Source organism: Ochotona curzoniae, unplaced genomic scaffold (genome assembly GCF_017591425.1).
Source record: "Ochotona curzoniae isolate NIBS_2020 unplaced genomic scaffold, NIBS_Ocur_1.0 contig_1, whole genome shotgun sequence".
Taxonomy (NCBI): domain Eukaryota; kingdom Metazoa; phylum Chordata; class Mammalia; order Lagomorpha; family Ochotonidae; genus Ochotona; species Ochotona curzoniae.
The window spans coordinates 35,981,464-36,002,642 of record NW_024464918.1 but is presented as its reverse complement, the minus strand read 5'-3'; the positions used below and the strand labels follow the sequence as shown (position 1 = coordinate 36,002,642).

At 44.7% G+C, this 21,179-nt stretch overlaps 1 protein-coding gene across 2 annotated transcripts in view; it reads left to right on the top strand.

Annotated features, from left to right (window-relative positions):
• The first annotated feature begins 250 nt into the window (after positions 1-250).
• Positions 251-21,179, top strand: part of AFF4 (AF4/FMR2 family member 4) — a 69,577-nt gene continuing 48,648 nt past the window's right edge. Inside the window, exons 1-3 of one of the 2 annotated variants that reach the window (XM_040971561.1) lie at positions 251-505; positions 11,124-11,266; positions 20,235-20,361. In XM_040971561.1, coding sequence (XP_040827495.1) covers positions 20,239-20,361 — 123 coding nt within the window. In that variant the 5' untranslated portion in view covers positions 251-505; positions 11,124-11,266; positions 20,235-20,238. The remainder of the gene's footprint in view (positions 506-11,123; positions 11,267-20,234; positions 20,362-21,179) is intronic. The other variant, XM_040971570.1, reaches the window with a different exon arrangement.

Sequence of the window (21,179 nt, the reverse complement as noted above, 5' to 3'; positions counted from 1 at the left end):
CACCGCCCGGCGTCGCCTCCTCCCGGCGCCGCAGGCCCGGAGCTCCCGGACTCCGCCGGAGGGGCGGGGCGCGGAGGCGTCACGTGACACCCCGCACCCGCCCGGCCCCGGTCACATGGGTGGCACGGCCGCTGCGTCAGTCACAGCCCTGGCTGCGGGAGTCGAGCCGCCGCCGCCGCCAGCGGACGGGGCGGGGATCGCGGTGCCAGGTCCTCGTCCGGCCGCCCCCGCCGCCTCAGTCAGCAGTGCCCGGCAGGGCCGACCGTCATGGAGCGGGGCGGGACCTCGGCCTCCAGCGCCTGAGGTGCGCCGCCGCCGCCGCCACCGCCGCCTCAGCTTGGCCAGGCCTCCGGAACCCCCCGTCTCCACCCGGCGCCCCTCGCCCTTGGCAGCCTGTCGCCGCCTCCTGGGCGGGCCCGAAGGCGCGTCCGGTGAAGGTGCAGGCCCGGCGCCGCCGCTGCCGCAGCCGGGAGATGATTCGGGCCTAGCGGAGCCGTGACGGGAGGTGAGGAAGGGAGCGCCGGCGGGGCGGGGGAGGGGCCGGGGGCGCCCTCGGCTTGGCATGCCTTCAGCCGGCCAAATTGGCAAAAAATAAAGAAAGAAATAATAAAGAAAAGGCAACCCAGTTCTACCCAACATTCCCCGAAATCCATCTTTTCACCACCCACTCCCCTCCCCCCAGCCGCCTTCCTTCGTGGCTTGAGCCATTCCTTCCCTCGGACGTTCCAGCGGCTGATTTGTGAGTTTGTCATCCCCCCCACTCCGATTTCAAGTTATTTCTAGGTAATAGAGAAAATGGGCCCGGATTCTGGTATCGTTCCCCAACTCGCTCTCGCGATCCTGCGCGCCTCCCTCTCCTCCCCCCCCACACCCCGCTCTTCTGCAAGAAAAAAAAAAAGGGAGGGGGCGGATTTCCGCCTTTGACTGACGGAGGGGGTGACTAAACCTGGGCATGTGGGGGTGCGGGGTCGACGCCCCCACCCCTCGCGGGCGGCCCGCTCCCCGCTGGCCCCCGGGCTGCGTCGGGATCTGGCTGTCGAGGCCTAGCTTCCAGCTGCCTGAGCTCGGGGTTAATCTCGTAATTGACGTCAGGGCTTTGTTCCTTCCACTTTGCTGTTCCTTCCACTCTGGGAGGATGGATCGTGGGGTGTAGGAGTTTAGGGGAATGTCCCTGACTGCCTTTTCATTCACAGACAACATCCTTTATCGGGAATGGAGAGAATAAATCCGAAATGCGTGGGTGGATATGGAGTTCGGGGGGGGGGGTTCTATTTCGTGTTCTCGTAGTTGTTGCTGTTGTTTTTTTTTTTTTTTTTTCACTTGCAATCCAGAATGATGAGGGTCCCCTCCCTTCCTCCCTCCCTAAGCCCCCCTGCTGGCCATCGGAGATTTTAGACCAAGGCACGTCCCTTTTGCAGTGGGCAGTGTTGTTCTTGATGGAACAGAAGCGCTAGGTGCGTCTGACCAGGCGGCTTGTAAATGTGACGTTCGAAATGTGTGTGTGTGTGTGTGTGTGTGTGTTTTAAGACTCAGAAGTGAAAAGCTCCCAGCTTTGTGTCTGTGTTGATTCTGCAAAGCTTTGTGAAGTGATTGGGGTATTTAACCGTCCCTCGACTTAACGCAGTGGAAATGTTTGTGAGAACTTTGTTAATTCGTGATTTGATAAGGGGCCTTTGTGACTGCGAGTCTGCCTAGAATCATCTTTGGTCACATATGCATAAGCAGAGTTGGCAGGTGGCCACTTGGTTCTCCACAAAGCAGGCATCTTTAAATCGCTCAGGCTTCCTTTCCTTATTCAGCACTGTGTTTTTCAGGGTAGACCCAAAAAATAATCTGAAAAAGTTTTAAATTATAGTGTTTGGTTAATTTAATGGATTTTTGCATTATCTTACAGTTTCATTCAGTTCCCAGGGGTCTGCAGACTGACTTTGATTTTGATCAACTCTATAGAGTTGGAGGCACGTTTTTACTCTTAAGTCCTATTTTGCTTCCCACCGTATGGGAAAGGCTGGAAGAAAAGTGCTTAGCTGTGTGAGCTGGGGCGCAGTGCTGGGGTGTCGGGGTGACTGCAGGGCTCTGCTGAAGCTGTGTGGTGAAGGGTCCTGAAAGACAGAGACTTTTTGTTGCCATTCACTCTGTGTCTGTCGATTCACAGTCCTGCATCTCCTCCGTTCTTCACTTACTGTAACAGCTGATGTATTCTGAAGGGTCTCAAGAGCAAGCAAAGTGTTAATTTCTCTTTATCCGCCCCAATATTGTACATAATTGCTAATTGGTGGTGCTATTTTGAATTTGAAGTTATTGTTGTATCAGGTTATCTAATCTAAGATTCATGATAAAGTCAGGTAGAGTAAGCAGTAGGAGCCAGGGATTGGCCTTGGGGGGGAGGGGGGAAACGCAAAAGAGTGTCTGCTTCAGCAGCTGGGAGTTCCGTGTCTCAGCCTTTTTGAGAAGGTAAGGCAAGTGTCGTGATTTCACGTGTGCCTTACAGGAGCAAAAGAAACAGGTATTTCTTCTTCTGTGGCCGTCTGCTGGTTTAGAATGGAGTCCAAAATGTATGAGGTCTCCCTTTTCTTTGTAGTATTTTCCATAAAATTAAGGAAGAGAGCACAGCTGGGCAAGGAACAGTGTGTTTCCGCAGTTTATGTTTTATGTCAGCCCTGTTGTACGGACATTTTGACAACTTTCCTGTGGATCATGCAGGCTCCCCAGCTTCTCGCTGTCCTCATTAGGTTTTACTCATTTCGTTTTTCATTTTGTCTGATTATTTGGAATGATTGTATTTGATTTCTGGGAGGATGTTGACCAATCTCAATTATTGTGAAATAAGGTGTAGTTACTGACTGAAGCCTGCTGAAGGCTCACCTGACCTGCCCCTCGCCAGGTTTTCTTTGGGTTTAAGGAAAGCACCACTTGCTGCTTTAACTGCCCACTCACACCCACCCGTTTGGTTATTTGAAGTGATACTCTAGAGCTTGGAAAAGATCAGTAACATTCTAAGTTATTAAATTTTGGCTGATCATTTGCATTCCTTTTTGTCTTGATGCTCATTTTTCACTGGCATCATATCTTGAGAATTTTGATGGCACTAGCACACAGAAAATATTAAACCACTGAATTTAGTTCCAAAGTATTCCAAGACATTTTAATACTGGGATCACTAGTCTAGTTTTACACTTGGATCTTAGCCAAAAGTCCGAGAAGTGATACACTAATCTATTTTTGAAGGGAAAAGATTTGAAATGTACCTGGTGTATCAATTATACTTTAGTTTTAGATTTATTTATTTTTTATTGGAAAGGCAGATTTACAAAGAAAAGGAGAGACAGAAAGATCTTCCATCCACTGGTTCACTCCCTGAATGGCAGCATTGGCAAGAGCCGAGCTGCTCCAAAGCCAGGAGCCAGTTGCTGGGAGATTGTTCCCAGACTCTCACACGGGTGCAGGGTCCCAAGGCTTTGGGCCGTCCTCTACTGCTTTCCCAGACTACAAGCAGGGAGCTGGAATGGAAGTGGAGCAGCCAGGACACGAACCGGCGCCCATAAAGGGTGAGACGGGTATAGTTGGAAGATTAGCCAGTTGATCTAATGTGCTGGCCCAGTTCCCCCATCTTTTAAGGTGATGTTGTTTTCCTAAAGTTGTGTGTGAATGCTCATTCTGTAGCAGCTCTGATCTACTTTCTTGGACTCTATCACTTTATGTTGATTATAATGAATTCTTATGCAACTGCCGAGCAAGTGGGGCTTGCTCGGGTACATCAAGCCCAGTGTGTCAGGAAAGGCACATTAATAAAGGAAAGATTGTATTGCAGTGTTTCATTATGGATCTCTAAGCGTAAGGATTTTAACAGCAACCCCAATTTTTTTTTTTTTTGAGAGAGATATATTTTCATTTTTACTTGAAAAGCAGAGTTACAGAGACAAGGAGAGATAGAAAGAAAGAGATGCTCTATCCACTGGTTCACACCTCAAATGGCTGCAATAGTGGAGCTGGGCCAGTCTGAAGCCAGGAACTTCTTCTGGGTCTTCCACAAATGGCAAGGACTTAAAAGCCATTCTCCACTGCTTTTCCAGGAGCTGCTTTGGAAGTGGAGCAGCCAGGGCTAGAAACAGTGTCTGCAGGGGATGTTGGTGCTGCAGGTAGAGGCTTAGCCTGCTATGACACAGTGCCAGCCCCAGTTATCCCAATTTTATACACTAAAAAATATTTTTTAAAAGATTTATTTCTGGGCCCTGCACGGTAGCCTAGTGGCTAAAAACCTCGCCTTGAATGTGCCAGGATCCCACATAGGTGTCAATTCTAATTCCAGCAGCCCCGTTTCCCATCTGACTCCCTGTTTGTGGCCTTGGAAAGCAATCAAGGATGGCCCAAAGCCTTGGGACCCTGCACCCACGTGGGAGACCCAGAAAGGACTCCTGACTTCTGGCTTTCTATCAGCTCAGTTCTGGCCATTGTGGCTGCTTGGGGAGTGAATCAACAAATGGAAGATATTCCTCTCTGTATATCTGACTTTGCAATAAAGAGAAAAACTTGGGCCTGGCAAGGTGGCCTAGCGGCTAAAGTCCTCGCCTTGAACTGCCAGGATCCCATATGGGCGCTGGTTTTAATCCCAGCAGCTCCACTTCCCTTCTAGCTCCCTGCTTGTGGCCTGGGAAAGTAGTCAGGACGACCCAAAGCTTTGGGACCCTGCACCCGTATGGGATATCCAGAAGTTCCTGGATCCTGGCTTCGGATCAGCATAGCACCAGTCATTGCACTCACTTGGGGAGTGAATCATCGGACGGAAGATCTTCCTCTCTGTCTCTCCTCCTCTCTGTATATCTGACTTTCCAATAAATAAATAAACAAAAAAAAAAACCTTAAAAAAATCTCTAATTAAAAAAAAGGACATTTCTATTAGGCAGATTTACAGAGAGAGGGAAATTCAGAGAGATTTTCCATCTGCTGATTCACTGTTCAAATGGCTGTGATAGCCAGAACTGAACCAGTCTGAAGCCAGGAGCCAAGAACCTCTTGCTGGTCTCCCATGTATGTACAGAGTCCTAAGGCTTTGGACCATCCCCAACTGCTTTCCAAGGCCACAAGCAGGGAGCTGGATGGGAAGTGGAGCAATTGTGGCATGAACTGGTGACCATATGGGACCCTGGGGCTTACCGTTGGAGGATTAGCTAGTTTAGCCATCATGCCAGCCCATGTCTAGAAATTTGACACATTCTTTCATGATTTTTGTTTTGGTTTGTTTTAAATATTTATTTTATTTTTATTTGAAAGGCAGTTCTCAGCAAGAAGAGAGACACACTGAGAGATCTTCCATATCCTAACTCATTCCCCAAATGGCCAGAGTGGCTGAACCTGGAACCTTAAGCTTTTACATGGTTTCCTATGTGGGTGCAGAGGCTCCAAGACTTGAGCCATCCTGGGCTGCTTTCCCAGTCTGTAGGCAGGGATCAGGATTGGAAGCGAAGCTGGTGGGACACCAACATCCAGAGGGGTGCTAGTGCCACAGGAGGAGGATTAGCCAGTGCTCATCACTGATTTTTTGGGTTTATTTATTTAAGTTAGAGGCAGGGAGAGACAGAGATACTCCATCGGATGGTTCACTCCTCAGATAGTTACCATGTCAGGAGAACAGGTGGAGCCCCTTGCTAGGCAGGCAGGAACCTGCAGTTTTCTCCAGGCCTCCCATGTTAGTGAAGGGGCCCAAGAACTTGTGCCCACTGCCACTCCTTCCCAGGCACGTTAGCAGGGAGCTAGACTGGAATTGGAGCAGCTGGGACTAGAACCAGTACCATAGATGACAGCATTGTAGGCGGTGGCTTAACCCTTCTATGACAGCCCCTTGAATTGTTTTTTTTTTTTAAGGGAAAACACTGATTAGGTAGTGTTGTGCACTTTTGTTTACTCCTGAATCTTCAGCCTGGCTCCTCCATCGGTCATGCCAATGCCAGTGCCCTGATGGAGGCTGCCCAGCACCTCCATTTGGCCGAAGCATGTGGTCACCACACTTTCTTTCCTTGTCTGTGGTTTATTTTGTTAGTTGCTTCTCCGTGGTGCTATTGTCTTCCTGATGACGGCTGCTTTGTTGCCTCTTGTTCTAGTGGCTATTCTTGGTTCCCTCCTGATCCCTTGATATTGTAGTTCTGGATTTTAGCCTGGGCCTTCTCTTTTTCTCTTCTTGGTCTGTTGCTTCAGCTACCAGGTCTAAGTATTTGGTGAGCAGCCAAACTCCTTTATCTAACTGAGTACCTCTTCTTTTTTCTCTTTGTTTATTTGAAAGCTAGAGTTAGATCTTCCATTCACGGATTCACTCCCCAAATAGCTGCCGCAGCCAGGGCTGAACCAGGCTGAAACAGGAGCCTGGAACTCCATCAGTTCTCACATAGGTGGCAGGGCCCCAAGAATTTGGGACCATCTTTTGCTACTTTGCCAGGCCCATTAGCAGTGTACTAGATAGTAAGTGGAACAGCCAGGACTTGAATTGGCACCCATATGGGTATTGGCTTTGAAGGTAGTCATTAACTCTTATTAATTCCAGTGTGGAACCCTTGAGTACCCCTTAAAGGTTATCCATTAGGCACTGTGTTTTAGTTAGGTGAGACCCACATCTAACTTAAGCAAAAGGATGAATTTGTGACCCAGCCAGCAGAGGATAACCAGAACTCGGGAGCAGCTGCAACCAGGGGCTCGACATTGGGTTAGGACTGTGTGTGTGTGTCTGTCATCTGAGATATAGTGTTCAGTTCTTTTTTGCTGCAAATAGATTTTAACACTTGCTAATCTTCTCATCAGAGAAAGATTGCCCTGTCAACTTTGGTTAGGAGCCTACATTACAGTGATCTGCCCTAGCTGTGACATCCCAGGGAATGTAGAGTAAAGGACACTCGAAAGTAGCCTTGTCCCCCTGTGTCACCCCGGGGCTAGTTAGTGCACATCCGTAGCCCTGCCTTCTTCCAGAGGTAGTAAATATTTGTTTACCATTATCCAAAAACGCTAGTAAGCATGCTCTTTTCTTCTTTGAAAGCTAACCCATTTTCATATTCTGCAACTACACCTGGAGGTCACAGTTCTTAAATTCCAAATTCCATATTTATTTGTTTTTATTTGAAAGACAGAATACACAGAGAAGAGAAGGAGAGATAGGGAGAGCTTCCATCTGCTGGTCAAGTTCCTGAATGGCTGCAATGGCTGAAGCTGGGCAGGGTCTGAGCAAGGAGCCAGGAGCTTCTTCAGGTCTCCCATATGGGTGCAAGGACCAAGTACTTGGGCCATTCTCTGCTGCTTTCCCAGGTTGTTAGAGGAGCTGGACTGGAAGTGAAGCAGCTGGATTGGAAGTGGAGCTGCTGGGACTTGAACTGGCATCTGTATTTGATGCATAGCATGATATGCCATGGTGCTGTTCCCTTAAATTGAAAATTCTAAAGGTAATATCCTCTGTTGGTGTGGCCTAGATAGGCTTGATTGGACTGGATGTGAGCTTCTCTAACTGCTGATACACACAAGTTGGGCAAGCAGAATGAATCATTGTCCTAAAACTTACACCAGATCCGTCTGGACAGACACAGTAGGTCAGTGATGGACCCAATCCTTTGCATGCTCTTCCATTTGCTAGTTAGCTTCCTTGCCAATGTGGTGGATTCTTTGGTCAGCCAAGTGAAAGTTTTGACTCTGTCCGCCATGAGATTTTTTTTTTTTATCCATTGTCTTTTTCTTTCTCTTCCTCCTCCTTTATCTTCTTCATCAATACTCTTATTTGAGACACAGAGCTTGCCTGGGTTCTAGTTCATTCTCCAAATATGCGCAGTAGCCAGGGCTTGGCCAGGCTGACCCCTGAAGTTAGGAACTCAGTCACAGTCTCCGCAGGGAGTAGCAGGGATCTGAGCACACAAGCCCTCATCTGCGGCCTCGCAGGTGGTGCGTTAGCAGGCAGTGGGGCTGAGGGCTGAGGGAGGAGACCTCGGTGTGCAAGTGTTCCCCGTGGCAGCTTAACTGCTCCACCAAGACCTAACCTGTTCGTCATCTGAGGTCAACACAGAGAAATCTGCAGATGGTTCTTGATTACTCTTTTACTTCTCAGATGTAGCTGACACTCAATAATTCTAACAACTTAACATTTTTGAGTATAAATCCTTTCTTGACATTACTGACATTTCTACTGTTTCTGCCTTAATTCATGCCTTGATTTCTCACCTGGCTTATTTTAATAGTATTTTCATTTGTGACCGATAATAAAGTTCCAAAGTGATTTTTCCCTTGAAATGGAAAATTTGTTGCTAAAAATTTCTTAGAAGTATTATTTTTTTTCTCCTGGTTTTGTTCTGCACTTGGGGATTCTTGGGCATTAATGAGTTTTTCGCAGCATTTGAAGGCGACTTTGGAGCCAGATTCTGCCTTGGGACCCAGGTTGCTGTGCTGAGATGTTATTTCTTGTAGTTTTGATAACTTACAGTGTATTAGTGAGGACACAGTGGTCCATACAGGCAAAGATGGTGGGGGAAAGTTGAGTCATGTCATGGATATGTGTTAGTACAGACATGCCAACCCTGGAAGAACTCTGGCACAGTATTCCAGATTGCCTGTTCACTGTGCGTTCTGTCTTGTGGAGCCCACCGCTGCGCTTAGTCAGCAGTGGAGTTTGCTGTGTGTGTTTCGTTGCTAGCCTCAGTGGTGGTAATAGGAGATGCACATACGAAGCAGACTTCAGGAAGGTGCTTAGCTATAAATGTACAAGACAGGCTGCCAGAGTTAACAGGTTTAAAGTCAGCTTTTAAGAACTGCCAACTGGTATGGTAGTGTAAGGTTGCATTTCTCTGATTCAGCATGTAAAGGTTTGCAGTTGTCAGATCCACTTGGTATGACATACTTGGTATACATTTTCTACTTTAATATTTATTGAAGTCAAATGGCTTAAAAATATAGACCCAGGCAAGAGACTACATATTTCCACAATGAAATGCAGCCTTCATCTACCTTTTGTGAAGCAACATCATGTGTTGCATTGATGTTACCTTACATTTTCTTTTGTGTCTTTGAAGTCTTTTTTCCAAATATTTATTTGTTTTTCTTTAAGAATTATTTTATTTTTATTTAAAAAGCAGATGTACAAAAAGGAAGAGAGACAGAGATAGATCTTGCGTCTGTTTTCACTCCCCAAGTGGCCGCCATACCCAGAGCTGAATTGATCTGAAGCCAGGTGTCAGGAGCTCTTCTGGATCTCCTCTGTGGGTGCAGGGGCTCAAGGTTTTGGGCTGTCCTTGACTGCGTTCCCAGGCCTCAAGCAGAGAGCTGAGTGGGAAGTGGGGACATAAACTGGTGCCCTTATGGGATCCTGGTGCGTGCAAGGCGAGAACTTCAGCTACTAGGCTACCACGCCAGGCCCAATTGTTTTTTGTTTGTTTCTTTAAAATGTATTCATTTTCATTGGAAAGTAAGATTTATAGAGAGAAGGAGAGACAGAGAGAAAAAAAAAAAAAGATCTTCCTTGTGCTGGTTTACTCCCCAAGTGGCTGCAACATCTGTAGTTGATCTGAAGTCAGAAACCAGGAGCTTCTTCCCAGTCTCCTGTACAGCTGCAGGGTTCCAAGGCTTTGACCCATCTTCTAGTGCTTTCCCATGCCACAAACAGGGAGCTGGATGGGAAGTGGAGCAACTAGGATACAAACCAGTGCCCATATGGGATCCCGGAGCGTTGAAGGCAGGGACTTTTGCCACTAGGCTACCACACCAGCTGATTTATTTATTTTACTTGAAAGTCTGAGTTAGAGAGAGAGAGAGACAAAGAGATCTTGCATTCACTAGATCACTCCCTAAAATGGCCACAGCTACCAGAGCTGAGCTGGTTTGAAGCTGGGAGCCAGGAGCTTCTTTAAGGTCTCCCATGTGGGTGCAGGGTCTTAAAGCCTTGTGCCATCCTCTCCTGTTTCCCAGGCTGTTAATAGGGAGCAGGATCAGCAGTGGAGCAGCTGGGCCTAAGATATTTATGATATTTATGGTGGACAAACTTTGACAAAAATGCAGGGTTTACGTGAGTATAGAAATGGAGCATTTCTAGACAATGTCAGACAGTCCAGCATCCCATTGTCTACACATTTCCAGCAGTTTCATCTGACATTGTACCCGCAATGTCAGGGTCCACTTAAATGAGACGGATGGGATTGTGATTCCTTATGAAGGACTATACCATTGTAAAATGGGGAAAATCTGTCGGGGGGTAGGAGTTTGGGGGGAAATCCCAGTCTATATGAAATTGTACCACATAATTCAAAATAAAAATATATAAAATTAAAAAAAAAGAAATGGAGCATTTCTGTACATTTTTCTTATATATTTTGTTTCTCTCTTATAGCCCTTTAGGAATAGTACTTTAGAAATGGTAAATTCTTGGTGTCATTGCTTTCAATTAATTATTAATAATGGATTATATAACGTAGTACTTCACATGTATATAATATGTATTGACAGAAAAAGGCTTACTTACTTTCTTATTTTAAAATATTTATTTAATTATTTAAAGACACAAATCCAGAAAGAAAAGGAAAAATACAGAAACAAAAAGGAGAAGGAATTGACATACATGGAGAAGTCCTTCTTGTGCTGGCTTACTCCGCAAATGGCCGCAGTGACCAGGGCTGGTCCAGGCTGAGGCCAGTGCCCAGGGCTTTGTCTGTGTCCTCTGTGTGCGTGCAGGGCCATGGCCTTGGGCCATCCTCTACCACTTTCCAAGGTGGTTTAACAGGGGTCTGAACATTCAGGACTATAAAACCAGTACACATATGAGTTACACATTGCAGGTTATGTTAGACCACAACCTTGTCCCCAAACCTACCTTGCTAATGTTATAAAATATATACCAAAAACCTTAGAGTGCAAGTGGGAGTCTATCAGTGGTGAGAAAAAGATGAATAGTATCAGCATCATATTCTTTTTTTTTTTTTTTGAAAAGCAGAGTTACAAAGAGAGACCTTGGAGTGGAGAGAGACAGGAGAGAAAGGAGGGGAGAGAGATCTCTGTTGGTGATTCACTCCTCCAGTGTCTGCAGTGACCTGGCCAAAAGCCTGGAGCGTATCCAGGTCTCCTGCATGGCTGGCAGGGCCCAGCAACTTCGTATGTCTTCTACTCTTTCTCAGGTACATTAGCAGGGAGCTGGATGGGAAGTGGAGCAACTGGAATTTGAACCTGCACCCACATGGATGCCAGCGTAGCAGGTGGCAGCTAAATCCTCTATACCGTTACATCAGCCCCAGCACTGTAGTCTGATACCCAACCTTCAGTGAGTACTTCCATTGTCTTAATTTGACTCTGTTTGTTTGTTTGTCTTTTGAAAATTTATTTGTTTTTATTGGACAGTCAGATTCACAGAAACAAGGAGAGTCAGAGAGAAAGACCTTCCATCTGGTGGTTCACTCCCCAAGCAGCCACAACGAGCTGAGCTGATCCAAAGCCAGAGCTGAGCCAATCCGAAGCTGGACTCCAGGACCCAGGACGCATGCAGGTGCAGGGTCCCAAGGCTTTGGACCATCCTCTACTGCTTTCCCAGGCTACAAGCAAGGACCTGGGAAGGAAGTGGAGCAGCCGGGATATGAACCAGGACCCATGTGTGATCCCTGGGCATTTGAGGCGAGAACATTAGCCACTAGGCTACCATGCCTGACCCATGGCTTGACTCTTGAGGCAGTTACACTAGCACTTTACAAACTTATAAACAACTTCATAACATTTTATAGGGCATTTTGAGTATCTGTTGTGTGGCAGTCATCATGTTAAACATTGGAGGAGAGAGGGGACTGTAAGTCCTATCTGAGTTTCTTGTTCCAGAAGCAGTGACAGATAAGTGGGGAGTGGAGATAAGAAAGTAGCAGTCAATCAGATAACCCTACTGTAAGTCGGTAGTATGCACCACAAGGCAGGAGCAAGGGCTTCTGAGAATGAGTGATTTTCTGATGTTTCTTTCAGAGAAACCTTGAAAGTCTTCTTGAAGAAAGTGGGATATATGATAAACTTTGAAAAGGATGTTTTTAAAAGTGGATTGAAAGAAGAAAGAGGGACTAGTTTGGGGATCTGAATTTGTAGATTTGTGTAATATTAAGGCTTCATGAAATTAAGAATTGATCTGTTGATAGCTTCAAATCCTGGGAAGAAAATTTTGGGCTTAGAGTTTTCTGTAGAGCTTGGAGTTATTGATCATTTTAAAGTGGAACAGTGTGTTAGTTAGCTCTGGTTTATAATTTTATAAAAATAACTATCAATGCATACGTTATGAATATTTCAGTAAGATACCCTTTAGGTTATAGCTACTTTTTTAAAAAAGGATTTTACCATTTTTATTGGAAAGGCAGATTTACAGAGAGAAGGAGAGACAGAAAGATCTGCCATCTGCTGGTTCACTCCCCAGATGGCCAGAGGTGAGCCAACTTGAAGCCAGGAGCCAGGAACATACTCCAGCTCTCTCCTGTGGGTGCAGAGTCCCAAGGCTTTGGGCTGTCCTCTGCTGCTTTCCTAGACCACAGCCAAGCAGGAACTGGATGGGAAAAGGAGTGGCTGGGACATAAACCGGTGCCCTTATGCGATCCCAGTGCATGCAAGGCAGGGGTGTTAACAATTAGGCTACTGCGCTGGGCCTTTAGATACTATATATATTTTTTTCAGATTTATTTAGATTTTATTGCAAAATCAGATATACAGAGAGGAGGAGAGACAGAAAGGAAGATATGTCCGATGATATACTCCCCAGGTGACCACAATGGCTGGTGCTGTGCTGATCCGAACCCAGGAGCCAGGAACTTCCTCCAGGTCTCCCACGTGGCTTTGGGCCATCCTCAACTGCTTTTCCCAGACTACAAGCAGGGAACTGCATGGAAAGTGGATCTGCCAGGATTAGAACTGGTGCTAATATGGGATTCTGGCATTCAAGGCGAGGACTTTAGCCTCTAGGCCACGCACCGGACCTGCAATTTAAGATTTATCTTTTTTTCTTGGAATGGCCAATATATAGAGAGAACAAGAGTTAGAGAAAAAGATCTTCTGTCCCCCGATTCACTCCCCAAGTGGCTACAATGGCCATAGCTGAGCCAACCTGAAGCCAGGAACCTCTTCCGGCTCTCCCACACAGGTGCAGGGTCCCAATGCCTTGGGCCGTCCTCTACTGCTTTTCCAGCCAGGCCGCATCAGGGAGCTGGATAGAAAGTGGAGAAGCTGGGACAGGAACAGGTGCCCATATGGGATCCCTGTGCATGCAAGACAAGGATTGAGCCACTAGGCTGTTGCGCTGGGCCAAATTATGAAATATGTTTTATATAAATACAATTTCTAGTTCACTGGGATTTTACATTTAAATGGTGTTGGTATGTGTCAATATTTTAATTGTGAAATGACATAACAAAATTTTGTTATTTTAGATACAGTTTGGTGATATTAAGTGTATTCACAATGTTATACAACTGTCACCACTGTCTTTATGAAGCTTTCTTTTTACCATCACAGATGTTCCATGAATATCTGCCCATTGTCCCAACTTTGTTTTATCTTCAGTTTCCACTAATTTGTCTAATCCAGTAAGTGAATCTTATAATATGTGTCTGTTCGTATCTGGCTTGTTTCACATAAAATTTTTAAGTTTCATCCATGTCATATTATATATCAGAATTCCATTACTTTCTATGACCAAATAATATTTCACTATGTATATATCATATTTTATCTGTCACTTTTTACAATTTGTTAGTGAATATCCTAATTGGTGTGCAGATGTGCCTTATCCTGGTTTCATTTGTGTTTCTCTGTTGACTAAAGATGTGAGTTATCTTTTCATATGCTTATTGAAACATGCTGGAGAAATGTTGATTCTAGTCTTTGGGCAATTTGTAGTTGCCGGCTTGGCACTCTTGTGGACAGTCAGTTGTGACTGTGAGGTGTGTTTTATTGGCCTGTAAGTTTGTACTACTTTTTGATGTCGGGAAGTGTGCAGCTTCCACCTTTCTTATTTGTAAGATTATTTTGACTCGTAGAATCTTGGTGTGAATTTTAGCATCAGGTTGTGAATTTCTGCAAAATATCAGCTGCAATTTTGATGGGGAGTATGTTGAATCTAATCATCAGTTTTGGCTTTTTTTTTTTTTAACATTTATGTATTTATTTGAAAGGCAAAGTTGGAAAGAGTAGTAGAGATGTTAGAGAGATCTCAGACGGGTGTAATGGCCAGAGCTGGACTGGTCTGAATCCAGCAGCCAGTAGCCTAGACCTTCCTCCAGGTTTGCTATGTACTCACCGGTGCTTAGTTCTTGGGGTGTCTTCCACTGCTTTCTGAAACGTGTAAATACGAAGCTGAATTGGAAGTGGAGTACCTGGAACTAAAACTGGTTTTCATATCCAATGCTCACACTTTGGCTAATAGCTTTGTCTCCTGTGCTACAGCTCTGGACCCAAGTATTGCCATTTACTAGTACAGAACCTTATCCATGAACACAGAGTATCTTTTGATATGTTTAAATTCTTTTAAAATTTTTTCAAAGATTTATTTATTTATTTTATTGAAAGGTCAGATACACTGAGAGGAGGTAAGACAGAGAGGAAGATCTTCCATCCGCTGATTCACTCAGTGGCCATAATGGCTGGAGCTTCTGCTGGGTCTCCCACGTGCATCCCAAGGCTCTGGGCCGTCCTCGACTGCTTTCCCAGGCCACAAGCAGGGAGCTGGATGGCAAGTGTGAACTTGCCAATTTTCATTATATTGTCTGATGTTGTTTTTCATTCCATTGTTAGAGAAGATATTTTATATAATTTGATTCCGTTTCAGTTTATTTAGATGTAATCGAATATAATCTGTCTTGGAAACACTCCAGGTGTGTCCGAGTAGGCTGTGTATTCTGCTGTTTGCATGAAGTGTAATATAACCATCTGTTAGGTTTACTTTATTGTAGTGTTGTTCGTGTTCAGCATTTCAAATCCTGGAAAACTAATTATAACGTGTTCAAGTCCTGTAGTCCTTAGCATCAGATTAAGTAATATGAATTCTTCATAAAAGATAAAACAGATTTACCTGAATTTCTTGTCATGTATTTAGTATGTTATGTAATCAGAATTGGAGATTAAGTGTTTAATTATTATATGTACCATACTAGCTATTTATAGTTTGAGGTTTGGACCTTACAGAAGATAGAGAAAATGATTATTTGTTTGTTTTTTTGGTTTTTGTTTTTGTTTTTGGCTGGTTGATTTGCTTTTTTGGTTGGTTGTGCATTTATTTTATTCTTGAGTTGTTTTATTAGCAAGGATACTGCACTGCGTCAAGATGATCCATAGCAGCTAGTGATAGTGCTTAGCTGTCACTAAGCCACCTGTGATTTGAGCAACAGCATAGGGAGACAAGGGATCATCTTGAAAATTAGTGCTAACGCTTCTTCTTTTTAAAAAAATGTTTATTTATGTATTCAAATGTCATGATTAGAGAGGAGGAGGAGAGACAGAGATAAATGTCTTTCATCCAGTGTTTCACTTCTCAAATGGTTATGTCAGCTAGGACTAGGTTGAGGCTGGGCCAGGCCAAAGTCGGGAGGCAGGAGCTTCATCTGGGTTTCCTGCGTGGCTGCAGGGGTCCAATCCCCAGAGCTGTTTTCTGCTTGCAAGGCGAGGATTTAGCTGTTAAGCCATTGTGCAGGGCCCAGGACACCTCTTATTGAAAATTTACATCCAGCCCCTGCGCGATGGCGCAGTGGTTAAGGTCCTCACCTTGCACGCCCGGGACCCCATATGGGAACCGGTTCTAATCCCAGCAGTCCCGCTTCCCATCCAGCTCCCTGCCTGTGGCCCGGGAAAGCAGGATGGCCCAAAGCTTTGGGACCCTGCACCCGTGTGGGAGACCTGGAAGAAGTTCCTGGTTCCCGGCTTCAGATTGGCGCAGCACCGGCCGTAGCGCTCACTTGGGGAGTGAATCATTGGATGGAAGATCGTCCTCTCTCTCTCCTCTCTGTATATCTGCCTTTCCAATAAAAATAAAATAAATCTTAAAAAAAAAAAGAAAAGAAAATTTGCATCCATTAGTCATTATACAGAGTTGAGAAACTTAACATTTATATTGTTATCTGAAATGCTGTCTGTATTTAAGTTTCCCAGTAATAAACCTGACAAGCATATCCACTACTTCATTCTCGGATCAGGAAAGCGAAGGACCATGTGTTGCATTTAAAAGTCCTCAATCGTAGAAGTAATTTTTAGTCTTCTACTCACCTTTGGACATTTTCTAGATATTTCAGACTAATTTTGTAGAATGATCTTCACCTCAGGTTTGCTTTAGGTGATTAGATTCAGGTTGAATATTTCTAAGAGGAAAAATATGCAGTGATGTATCTTCAGTGACTTGCATGATGAGATGTGTGACGCCATTGTGTCCCATTATTGGTGTGAAGTTTTTACTTAAGTAAATGTAGTGTTTTCAATATTTCTGGCTTTTTTATTTTTAATTATTTAAGAGGCAGAAATCCTGAGACTGCCCCTGCCCTCCACTACTTCCCCCCTCATGCCTGAAATGGCCAGGCTGGACTTGCTGGACGTGAGGCCAGTGCCAGGCTGCAGTGTAGGTCTCCCACATTGAAATCTCTGCTGTATGTCATTTCTGCTCACTGTTTTATTTTCCAAAACAGGATTTCTTTGGCAGTGAATCAGAGAGAGAATTGTATTGTGGAAATTGTGTGTTTAAAAGTCTTGTTTATTTATTTGAATGAAAGGCAATTAAGAAGAGGAGGTGAGAGTGAGAGAGAGAATATTCTGTTTTGCTGGTCCCCCACTAAAACCAGGAGTCCAGGATTCCAGCGGGGGTTTCACCAAAGACTTGACCCCTCTTCTGGTACTTTCCTGCGTTGGCAGGGAGCTAGATTGGAAGAAGAGCAGCTGGGAGTTGACCTGGAACTTTGGAGATAGTGGCTTTTTGCAATGCCCAGCACTGGCCTCAGGAGTCATACCTGTTTTTGCAATACATTTAACAGTATTTCTTGAGTGATTATTTTATGGCTGTTGCATACATGAAAGTGTGTCATTTTAAAGAAATTTTCTGGCCACTGACAATTTCAATTTAGGATATTTATGGTTACTGATAAACTAATATGCCTCATTAGCCCTATCAGATAAATACTGCTTTGTGAAATGCCAACATTATAGTTCAAAACTCTACCTACAGGTTTCTTGTATGGAGTATGATGTAATTTGTTGGTTAAATGTACAGGAGAAAAATATATTTTCTTTCAACATAGGATCTCTGAGTACTTAAGTACAGATGTTGTATAGTAATTGTTAAGGAGGGCCTGGTGTGGTTATCAAGTCCTTGCCTTGCTGAGATCCCACATAGGTGCTGGTGTGTACCCTGGCTGCCCCACTTTTCCTCCAGCTTGCTGCTTGTGGCCTGGAAAGACAGTAGAGGACAGCCCAAGGCCTTGGGACTCTGCATCCACATGGGAGACCTCAAAGAAGCTTCTGGCTGCTGGCTTTGGAATGGCCGAGTGATGGCTGTTATGGCCACTTGGGGAGTAAGCCAGTTGGTGGAGGATCTTCCTCTCTGTCTCTCCTCCTCTCTGTATATCCACCTTTGCAATAAAAATAAATAAATCTTTTTTAAAAAAGTCATTAAGGAAAGATTCAGATACTTCCTGTGGTTTGGTAGAGTGCTTAGTACTAGAGAAACCAAAGAAATTACACATTACTTTTTTTTTTAAGATTTATTTATTTTTATTGCAAGGTCAGATATACAGAAAGGAGGAGAGACAGAGAGGAAGATCTTCTGTCTGATGATTCATTCTGCAAGTGACCACAGTGGCTGGTGCTGAGCCAATCTGAAGCTAGGAACCAGGAGCTCTTCCAAGTCTCCCACATGGGTACAGGATCCCAGCTTGGGCCGGTCCGTCGACTGCTTTCTCAGGCCACAGGCAGGGAGCTAGATGGGAAGTGGAGCTGCCAGGATTAGAACTAGCACCCATCTGGGATGCCAGTGCTTTCAAGGCTAAGACTTTAGCCTCTAGGCTACCATGCTGGGCCCCACACATTACTTCTATACCCTGCAATAGGTTTATATTCCAGTCTAAATGTATTAGAATATTGTGTAAGTACGAAACATCTTATATTTGAATGTGAACACTTAAGAATGTCCTTTTTTGTACATCACGTTGTTTTGTTTGCATAACACTGTTGGTACTTGAGAAATTTTGTTTTGGGATGTTAGCTTTCATTGTTCTTTTTTACTTAAAAATTTTACTTTCATTTGAAAGGCTGATTTACATAGAGAAGGAGAGAGAGAGAGAGTGTGCATTACCTTCCAACTGCTGGTTTACTCCCTAAATGGCCTAATGGCCATAACTGAGTCTCTGCAGTGCCAGGAGCCAGGAGCTTCTTCTTGGTCTCTCACATGGTTGTAGGCCCCTAACCACCTGGATCATCCTCTGCTGCTTTCCCAGACCACAAGCAGAGCTCTGGATTGGAAGTGCAGCAGATAGGATTAGAACCTGTGTCCGTATGGGATGCTGGTGCTCGGGGCGGAGGATTAGCCTCTTCTACCATGGCACCTTCCCACGTTCACTGTGATAAATGTCCTCTTTCAAGAACGTATTGGCTTTGACATCCTAATTAATAATTTCCCCTGATATTGATTTACTTCAGTTTTCTGATTTGCTTTGTGAATTAGAATACTCCAAGGGCATAACTTGATATTTCTTTGTGCCTCCAACAGACCTTTCTTTTTTTTTTTTTTCTGATAAAACCAGAACAGATACTTTATAATTTGATTCCAGAAAAGAGTGTCACAGGGTCCCTGGTAATCCCTTGTCCAAGGGGTTTGACATCTTTTTTCTCCTAATCTGTTTAACTAAAATTCCTTCTATTACCAATTAACTGTCCTTCTTGGTTTGTTTGAGTAAAAAGAACAACATAGGAACTGGTGTGATGACTCACTGGCTAAATGCATGCCTTGCACCTGCCTGGATCCCATATAGACAGATGCCAGTTCGTGTCCTGGCTGTTCCTCTTCCCATCCAGCTCCCTGATATGGGCTGGGAAAGCAGTGGAGGACGGCTCTAAGCCTTGGGACCCTGCATCCACGTGGGAGATCCAGAAGAAACTCCTGGCTCCTGGTTTCAGATCAGCTCAGCTCTGGCCATTGTGGTCACTTGGGGAGTGAACCAGCAGATGAAAGATCTTTCTCTCTTCTCTCTGTAAATCTGACTTCTCAATAAAAATAAACAAGTTTTAAAAAACAACATAGTGTCACAATTACAGAAGTGGCACTTCCATTTTCTCACCTATCCCACAAGACTGTTTCAGTTCAATTTCTTTACTAACCGAAATTAACCAAAGATGGTTATTGAAAACCTCAGTTTGGCCATATTTTTGAGGTGTTACTCGAAATGTTAGTGTCTTTAGAGGAGAAATGTCATTTTGCGGGGGGGATCTAGAGCAACAGCAAAGCTGAGATCAAACTGCCACACAGATGGACACCAAGGAGGCTGTATTTGAGACAAGAAGAAATTGATTTAAGGTAGAGATGCAAAGTACAGAACAGAGCTGGGCCCTGGGGGGTAAAAGCAAATGGGTTTTCTACTCTTTTGTTGTTTGTTTTTTTAAAAGAGTTATTTATTTATGTTGGAATGACAGATTTACAGAGGGAAGGAGAGACAGTGAGAAAGGTTTTCAGTTCACTGGTTCACTCCCAAGTGGCAACAGCCGGAACTGGGCTGACTCAAAGCCAGGAGCTTCTTCCAGGTCTCCGATTCTACTGTTTCCCAGGCCACAAGCAGGGAGCTGGATGAGAAGTGGAGCAGCTGGGGGCACGAACTGGCACCCATGTGGGATCCCCAATGCTTGCAATGAGAAGATTAGGCATTAGCTGGCCCGGTTCTCTGTCTTTCAGAACAGAGAATAGTTGGGCTTCTCAGGAGGCAGTGGTGATTACACAAACTGAAGCTTGGGGTTTTAGCACTGCACAAGCTGTACCTCCTATGTAGCTAACTGAGCACTTTGAAAACCGGCTGGGCGACGTGTATTCCTGGCTGGGTTCTCATTCTGCACTGGGGTTTTTCCTCTGGGTGGTTGTGGAGATGCTATTGATGTTGATTAACCTTACCAAGACCCAGCTTTTGCTCTAATGGCAGTTATTAATTGAAAATTAGAAGGAAATATGCAAGTGAATATTACACTGACAAAAAAGTACTAAGAATTTAATTTTGTCTGTGCGTGTGTGATGTCTGACTTGTGTCTCTTCGTAGCAACATGAACCGTGAAGACCGGAATGTGCTGCGTATGAAAGAACGGGAAAGGCGGAATCAGGAAATTCAGCAGGGCGAAGACGCCTTCCCACCCAGCTCTCCTCTCTTTGCTGAGCCTTACAAAGTTGTAAGTTGTTTGTTTTGTTTGAGGTGTATTTTATTTTATTTTTTTTTACTTTATTTTATTTTATTTATTTATTTTTTAAGATTTATTAATTTTTATTACAAAGGCAGATATACAGAGAGGAGGAGAGACAGAGAGGAAGATCTTCCGTCCGACGATTCATTCCCCAAGTGAGCGCAACGGTCGGTGCTGCGCCAATCTGAAGCCTGGAATCAGGAACCTCTTGCAGGTCTCCCACACAGGTGCAGGGTCCCAAAGCTTTGGGCCGTCCTTGACTGCTTTCCCAGGCCACAAGCAGGGAGCTGGTTGGAAGTGGAGCCGCTGGAATTAAAACCGGTGCCCATATGGGATCCCGGGGCGTTCAAGGCGAGGACTTAGGTGTATTTTCTTTCAAAGGCAGAGTTACAGTAATGGAGGTAGAGTTAGAGAACCTTCCCTCTGCTAGTTGACATCCCCAAAGGCTAGGCCAGGTGAAGGTGAAAGCCAGCGCTTCCTGTGGGTCTGCACACGGGTGCAGTGGCCAGGCCCTTGGACTGTCCACTGCTTTCAGCTCATGACCCTCTGTGGAGCAGCCTGGGGAGGCCAGTATGTGGCATAGTGAGTACGCTTTTGAAAAGTTTTATTCTTCAGTTTTATGAATCAAGTGAGTTTAACATTTTGTAGATGATTTTATTTCTCCTATCCACACGGTTGATATTCACATGCTTAATTCACTGAGTTGTAATAATTATTAGTAAGTTTAAATGAGCATATCTTTAGTGTTTGGCTCTTTGTGTGATACTAACCTCTTTCATTTTCCTTCTAATGCTTCCAGTTGCTTT